Below are 8,553 nucleotides of genomic sequence, written 5' to 3' on the forward strand. Positions count from 1 at the left end.
CAGATTTTCATTATGGTGTTTATTTATGAGTGTATGCACATCATGTGCATGTGTATTTTGTGTAAGTGTAATAATAATAATAATACAGTAGTCTCCGCTTTTATTTGTCCCAGAAGGGCACTTTGTTTTACAATGGCAAACATACATACATAAATACATAATTATAAATACGTACATACATAAATACATACATGCATAAATGCATACATAAATACACACTATTACACAAATATAGAACAGTTTACAAACAATGCCACTGTCGGTCGCCACTGTGCAGCGCCCTGTAATTTGAGCTAGGGTTGTCGTGTCTTGCTCAAGGACACACCCCAGTGACCACCCATCTGATCCCCGTGTCACCGACACTTGCTTGACATTGCTTGAGTCAAAACTCACTACTCACTTAGCCACTGGAGCCTATGGGCAAAATGGTACACCTAGGGCTGAAAGCATTGAAAATCCATGTGTGCCATTACTGACTGCATTGTACTGGCCCCGCGGAAAATTGCATTTTTGAAATAGGAAAATTGCAAAAAATTGCAAGGTAAACCACCTAAAAATTGCAAAAAATTGCAACCTTCCCATCCCAGGCGCATTAATACGGGCTTAACATTTTTAGTTTAAAAAACATGACAATTTTGAGTTCCGGTAGCGTAAAAGCAGCACAGCCTTTTAAAAAATCATGACAAACAATACAATTTCATCAAATGTTATTAACAACAGTGTCTCAGTGTCGCGCATATATATATATATGCTAACCGGGCAGTTAAGAATTCCAAGTTCAGTTTTTGTCATCCGGTGTAGCCTTCAACTCCAGCCCTCCCACGACTGTACATTTTTGTTTTTTTATCAATAATTCTCCCACTCCGGAGCCCTATACTTCGTAGCGCACAGACTTTGAATGAACTTTGGTGACCCCAACCGGTACTCGCAATGTGATGCGAAAGCACAGGTTCACTGACCGGTAACGATGGTGAGCCCGACAAGACGCGAGTATAACTTTCTTTTTTTATTTCAACAAGTGACAGCACAGGACAAATATTGGTTAATTTTCATTCCGGTGGGTTACCGTGTACGTAGATACTGAGACTAGGTGCCCGGTTACCGTGTATGTAGACACATGCATCATGTACGAACAATATTCACGCGCGCGCACTCACACGCACACACACTCACGTACACCTCATACACGCACACACCTGCTTTCTTATCACACGCGCACGCTTACACACATTAGGTAAAGACCTAGCCCAGAGAAGGCCACCTTCTCGGCCTAGCCTATGTCTCAGTTTGTGTTGTACATGATGCATTCCGGCCTGAATTTCCGGTTATAGCTTTTAGAGTACGCTCAGTAGGCTTGAGCCGGGCCGATACCATGATTTACGTAGGCCCATCGGCCCTGTACTCGCACCATTTCGTATTAAAAATTCTGTTAAAATTAAAGTGTTGATGTATTTTTGCCTAAAATTGCAAGAAATTGCAAAAATTGCAAAAAATTGCGGGTTTATTGCGGAACTCGATAAAAAACGGGGCCGCAAGTGCGGCCGCAAGACCGCGATTTCCTGGAGGGCCAGATTGTAATTCATTGACCTCAGTTTTTTCACCGTCTGCCTCTCCCCAGGGCACACCCTCCAGTGCTCGCCGGCCGCCTCAAGACACGCTGGGTACGCCCAGCTCTCAGCAAACTGGAAACCGAACCCCGAACCTGCCACGGTCGGCTACAGGACCAGGCAAACTGAAGTTCAAGTGAAATTTGACATAACATCGGCGAAAAGAAGGATTCAGATTGTAATGTAAACCGCTCTAGACTCTTGCTTTGTGTTCTGTAAGGTATAGAGATGGAAAATGGTGCTGGCATGGACTTGTGTTGTGTTAAAGTTTTTTTTGGTTTTTGTTCTTTTTACTGAGAATGTATTTTTCAAAATTTGAAAATGATGGACACACCTTATGAAAAATAATTGAGAATAGTTTTCATCAAATGTCAAAAATGATTTTTCACAAGGGCCTAATTTTTGTGAATCCTTTGTGACCTTTCTAGTACAAAAGTGTGGGAGTTGTGAATTTTTCTGCTCCTTTGTTTTTTCTTTTGGACTTGAAGGAAGCAACAACTTTAAAAATAGTTCCCTCAAAATTGTAGACAAATCTGTGCTGGTCTATTGAATGACACACAGGTCAATGTAATTAGCTTCAGAAATTATGCACTCACTGAAGGATTCAATTTTGTGTGAAATAGTACCAAGTTATTTGTATTTCAAATGTATTTTTTTTGCCACAAAACTTGAAAGCAAAGTTGTTTGCAGATTGTTCGCCATTCTTGTTCATTTGTTGCAAGCCTTGTCGTCTCATAATGCCCTCATAACCTTTGTTTGTTTGTTTTAATAAAGGTTTTACGGCGCTCGCAACTGCGTAAGGTCATATGAGGGCCAGATCATAACCTTTATTATCCTGCCGAACCTTTGGCGGGTGCTCTGGTGAAGTTTGCTCCTTCTCTCCTATCAAACATCTATCATCCTGATCTCTCCTTTTTTGTCTTTGTTACTGTCTTGTAACACCTCTAATCTTCAGCACTTATATGACCTTATTGTGTTGCAAGTGCCGTAACACTCTTACTGAAACTTGAAACAAAATGACCAATCTTGGCAATGGTATCTCCCATTACGATGTTAACATCCTTCCTTGGTAGTTTGCCAGTGTCCCCCTGGAGCAGGCCAACTGTGGAACTTTTACATCAGTTGTTGAGATGATTCTGTTGACGTTGCTTTGCTGCATATCAAATAGACAATTTCTGGAAAATTTGAAGAGTTGGCCTTATTGTGCCAGACACTGTCGACGTATTACTACATGTACATGTATGTTACATTCATGTACTGATCTGGTTCCTGACCAAGTATCTGCTTTTTCTTTCTTCATCCTTACTTTCATCTTTTTTCCTCTTTTTCTTTTGTATGTTTGTCACTCTCTTGTGAACTGCTATTTTCTGGGGTGCCTTGATAGTCGAAGCAGACTTTGTGCTGTTGAGGCTAGAGAGGTGAACAGAGTAAACCTGATTCTCCGTTTGGACTTCTCTGTTGACATCCACCCCTTGGTGCTCATATGACCTTATGCTGTTGTGAGCGCTGTAGAACCATACTAAAACTAAACATTATCGTGGCGTCGGTAGTCTAGTGGTTAGGCTTTTGAATTCATAATCATGAGCTTGCAGGTTCAGGATTTTAGCCTCGGGCCCAAAGTTGTGTCCAGGGTAAAGGCACTATACACAAATTTTCCTCACTTCACCCAGGTGGGAATGGGTACCAGGCCGTAGATAGCGGAAGTTCTTGTCAGTATGTTAGTGTTTGAGTGCTTATAAAATGGCAGCTTGCACTGTATGCTTCCCAGGAAATTGAGATTGTTTCAGAAAGCTATAAGGTCTCCTGGGTTAGTAATATAGATTTTAAAGCACATAGCACTTGCTGTTGAGCGGGAATTTGCGCTATACATATGATATCTATTATTTGTATTATTATTATTATAATTATTTTTATTATTATTATTGTTACAAAAACGACAACTCCACAAAAATGACAACTCCACAAAAATGACAACTCCACAGCTACCACTTGTTCTGTGCAACCGTCCAGTGACTGTCACCGAGCTCAAAGCTCTTAGACCCGCTGGTCATCGTACAGTCAGGCAAACTGAATGAAGTGTCTTTAGGCTTTAGGCCATTCCCAAAGGGAGGACATTAACATCTCGAGTTCTTATGCACAGTAGAAATTTAATTGTAAATGGGCTGATTCATCAATGTCATGCTCATAACTGTCTGACTTGCGACAGGGAACTGCTGCTTTTTCTTTCCTAATCCTTACTATCGTCATTTTCCTCTACTTCTTTTGTATATTTATGGAACCCTTGTGACCCGCTATTTCAGGAGTGCCTTGATAGTCAAAGCAGACTTAGTGCTGTTGAAGCCAAAGAGGTGAGCAGAGTAAGTCTGATTCCCTGTAAGGACTTCTCTGTTGACATCCACCCCTTGGCGCTCATATGACCTTATGCGTTTGTGAGCGAAAAAAAAGCTCAAAAAACTGTTTATACTGTTTTACGGCGAAGGTCACAACTGCTTCAGTGGCTGGAGGGCTTGCACTTGCAGTATAGTTTCTTTGCTCTGCCAATCTGTCTGCCTGTCTTGTTTTATTTCCAACTCTATTTTTAAACAGCTTGTCTGATCTTAATTTTGCTGTTGTTTGTGTTTCTATTCTATGCATTTTATTTTGTATAGCAAATAAATTATTGATTTTCTAGAGTAGCTGCTTCACATGTATATATATAGACCTTTATTTTTGCATGTATAAAAATCTGTGTTTTTCAGTGCTCTGCAGCAACTACTTGAGACCTGTTTGTTTGTTTTGAATGTGTTTGACCGCAACGACTGTTCTAGATGTGTTTGTTTATGTTTTGAATAGGTGTTTTCAGACCTGTTTGTTTTGAATCTCTGTCTGCAGCAAATGTTCTGGACCTATTATTGCGGGTGGTTGGCGGGTGCTCTGGTGTGGTTTGCTTCTACTTCTTTCCTATCAAACTTCTATCGTTCTTATCTCCCCTTCTTATTTTTTATGTTTGTTACTCTCTTGTAACACCTCTAATCTTCTTGCGCTCATGTGACCTTATGCAGTTTGGAGCGCTGTAAAACCTCTACTAAAACAAAAACAAAGACATATTATTTGTTTGCGTTTTGATTGTCTTTGTCTGCAGCAACTGTTTTAGACATGTTTGTGTTTTGAATGTCTGTTCTAGACCTGTGTGTATGTTTTGAATGTAAGTCTCTGTCTCTAGCAGCTATTCTAGACCATTTTGTTTGCTTTTGGACTCTAAGGCTCTTTTTGAGTTTACAGGAAGGGCACGTGGGTGGTTGGCGGGTGCTCTGGTGTGGTTTGCTTCTTGCTTCTTCTTTCCTATTAAACATCTGTCGTCCTTCCTCCTTTTTTATGTTTGTTACTCTCCTGTAACACCTCTAATCTTCTGGCGCTCATATGGCCTTATGCAGTTGCAAGCGCCGTAAAACCTCTACTAAAACAATACTAAACAGGAAGGGCACCTGTACCCTTCAGTGGCTGGAGTGCACCTGTACCCTTCAGTGGCTGGAGTGCACCTGTACCCTTCAGTGGCTGGAGTGCACCTGTACCCTTCAGTGGCTGGAGTGCACCAGTACCCTTCAGTGGCTGGAGTGCACCTGTACCCTTCAGTGGCTGGAGTGCACCGCTTGTAGTTCCAATTTCTTTACTGTCCCTCTCTTGTGACTTTCACTTTCTGCTTTTCTTGCTTAGTGCACCGCTTGTAGTTCCAATTTCTTTACTGTCCCTCTCTTGTGACTTTCACTTTCTGCTTTTCTTGCTTTTTTACTTTACGCCATGTTTATGCTGTCAGTCCTACCTTAAGTTTGCCACTTCTTGTATTTCTTTGCACTGTTTTTGATTTAGTGAATGAATTATTGCTTGTGTGCTAGAGCAGCTGTATGTTTATATAATTCCATATTTATAATGTGTCACGACGTGGTGTAATCAGTAGCTCATCAGGTGGAGTTATTGGTAACTAACATCTTAATTAAAACTTGTTTAAATTGTCTTGCTATCAGTGAAAAAAATGCCCACCTATCTTGAATAAAAGTCAAGATATTTGAGATTGAAGAAGGTGGTTTCTAAGGTAGAATTAGCGAGAAAATTGCCGCCTAAGTTTGGTTATTTCCATAGCTTGATGGTCCATGGAAACTGAAAGTTTTCATTTTTTGTGCCTTTAATCAACGTTTTTCGGTAAAATTAACCCGGAAATGTGTTCTTAATTGGACAACAATGGTGTTAAGACAAAAAACAAAAGTTCGATAAAAATTAAAAATTACCAGACTGGTAGAAAACTGCCAATTTTTTTTTCAATTTCATTATTTTGACAAACGCCTGATTTAACCACGCTGCCTCGCATAAATATAAAAATGTATCTATCTATCTATATATATCTATATCTATCTATCTATCTATCTATATATATATATATATATATATATATATATATATATATATATATCAGTGTCTCTGGTGCAGGTTTCTGTCTGTGTTTCTCCCTGCTCTGCCACTGCTGTTGTGGGTTTTTGTTGTGTGTCTCGAGTCTCTGTCATTTCTTGGACATTTGGTTCTTCTTGAGCTTACTGCTAGGATATCCTGTTTATTTGCTGTCCCTCCTGTCCTGACTGTCTGTCTCACTATCCATCTATCTAGTTGTCTGTCTGTCTGCTTGTCTCTCTGTCTCTATGTCACTCTTTCCGTCCGTCTTGTGTGTCTGTCTGTCTGACTGTCCGTTTCAGAGCATCTGTCTGTCTGTCTGTCCGTCCATCCCTCTGTCTGTCTGTCTGTCTATCCGTCTGTCTGTCTGTCTTTCGGTCTGCTAACCTCTGCTTGTTTAGCTTTTTTTTTCTCCAGCACAACATGACCATCATCTTGTCAATGTGCGTTTTCTATGCTCAGGCTTTTATTGAAAAGGTTCCCTCCTCTCTTCGTTACTGCCTGTAACTTATCCACACAGCCGTTTGAATTGAATAACCCAGTACTTATATCTGGCAAAATTGTGCTTTGTTGCAAATTGAAAAAAAAAAAGTCTCTTATTCTATAACTTCTGTTAATTTGTTCATTCCCAATGTTTGTTTATAGACATATACCAAGCGGAAACTGAGATGGGAAATGGAGAGCGTGTTCACTTGAATTGAATCTTTTTAAAGAAGTGAATTTGATCTACATTTATATACACGTACTACGTTGGGATTTTTTCTTTCTCTTTTTCAAGCGGCTGTTTGTTCCCCCTCATGTAACTGTATGATCTATTTTTGCAGGCATAGCCATTGCTTCCCGCCTCCTAAAGATCTATATTGCATCATGGGGTACAAAACATTTACTTTCATTCAATCTCTCTTATTAATATTATAATTGTTGTTATTATTATAGTATCATCATTGTTATTATCATCATCATTGCCATGTATTATTATCACCTCGTATTTTTTCTCTTTCTGAAGATCTGCTGTTAACACGCAACGCAGAATAAGTGCTCCTGAGTTATTCGGGATGATATGTATTTTTGTATCCAAATTTCGGAGGTATACATGTAGAAATGCGCAACAGCAATGTGTAAATGTAAATGTTCTTCCTTGTATATAATTTCCATGCAACTGTACTTTCGCCAAAGTCTTTCTTCATTCTCAGTTCTGAGAATATGCCTCTATGGTTGTTTGAATTTGCTTCAAAATTTTCTTGCCTAGTCATTCCGTGACAAGCCAACATTAATTTCTTGTGACTGTTCAACTTTTATGAAAATTCAACTACAATACAGACATACATAGCATAAACTTATTTGAAGTATGGAGACTGGCTGAATGCATCCATATTCGATGACACTATTGACAGGCTTTGTGCAAGTAAATGAGTACTTAACCTTTACTGGACGGCCGCAGTATAGCTGCTGATCTTTATTATTATTTTGTTGACTAATAAAGTAGATGCGCTCGTCTCCGAAGCGGAAAGTGCGGGTTCGAACCTCGGTGCGAACACAGATTGTTTTCGCCCCCTCCTGTCCTCCCAGCAGTAATAGGTACCTGACTTCGAGTTGGGGAAGTAAAGGCGCTGTGGAAAGGAAATGGCCACCCTACCACAATATGCCCAAGGTCCAGGAAGTTGTCTCACGAACAAGGCAATCCCCATTGTCCGGATCGGATGCTGGAACAACTTTACATGTATAATAAGCTTGAGCCTAAGCCAGTGCTTGCCAACCTTGTCGCTATCGCCCAGTAGTGGGTGATTTAGTCATTTCGGTAGGCGGTGGGGATCATCCTGGTAGTAGTGTCGGTAGTCTAGCGGTTGGGCTACCGGACTCGTTATCGTTATGTTGGGGGTTCTGAAATTCGAGCCTTACGTCTAATGTTGTGTGCTTAGGAAAGGCGCTTTACGCAAACTTTCCTCACTTCACTCAGACGGGAATAGGTTCCCAGCAATAAACAACGAAAGATCCTGTCAGTATGTTAGTGTTTTAGCTCCCTGTGAAATGACAGCTTGCTCTGTATGCTTCCTTGGAAGTTGAGATTTTTTCAGTATACTAGCTGGCCTGCTTGGGTAATAATATATGATTGTAAAATGCATAGAGTATGCTGTTGAGCTGTCTATTATTATTTTATGTCTTGCTCAGAAATGCATATTGTTGGTGGGTAGAAAGAAAATTGTAGCCTCTAATATGTGGCAAAAGAGGTTGGCAAGCACTGATTTAGATTGTGCCACTTGGAGTTCAAGTATTAGTTCTCTGCCTTCTAAGTCAGAAGTTCCGTCTTGTTTCAACAAGACACTATTGTTTGCTTGTCGTATCCCAAGACATAAATTTTGTACTTTCATCGTACGGTCAGGCAAACTATTTTGTACTTTCTCCCTGGTCTATCGACTCAGAAACTGAAAAAGTTGAGTGAGCTATGCCATAAGTAGCATGTCACACTCTTTCCCTTTCGCTCTCTCACCCTGTCTCTTTCTCTTTTTGTCTCTCCCTCTCTCTCTCT

At 40.2% G+C, this 8,553-nt stretch overlaps 1 protein-coding gene across 2 annotated transcripts in view; it reads left to right on the plus strand.

Moving 5' to 3' along the window:
- Nucleotides 1-2,508, plus strand: part of LOC101861892 (kinesin-like protein KIFC3) — a 35,012-nt gene extending 32,504 nt beyond the window's left edge. For both annotated transcript variants that reach the window (XM_035969992.1, XM_005099218.3), the window contains exon 22: nt 1,619-2,508. In XM_035969992.1, coding sequence (XP_035825885.1) covers nt 1,619-1,747 — 129 coding nt within the window. In that variant the 3' untranslated portion in view covers nt 1,748-2,508. The remainder of the gene's footprint in view (nt 1-1,618) is intronic.
- The last annotated feature ends 6,045 nt before the right edge of the window (nt 2,509-8,553 follow it).

Source organism: Aplysia californica, unplaced genomic scaffold (genome assembly GCF_000002075.1).
Source record: "Aplysia californica isolate F4 #8 unplaced genomic scaffold, AplCal3.0 scaffold00206, whole genome shotgun sequence".
Classification (NCBI taxonomy): Eukaryota; Metazoa; Mollusca; class Gastropoda; order Aplysiida; family Aplysiidae; genus Aplysia; species Aplysia californica.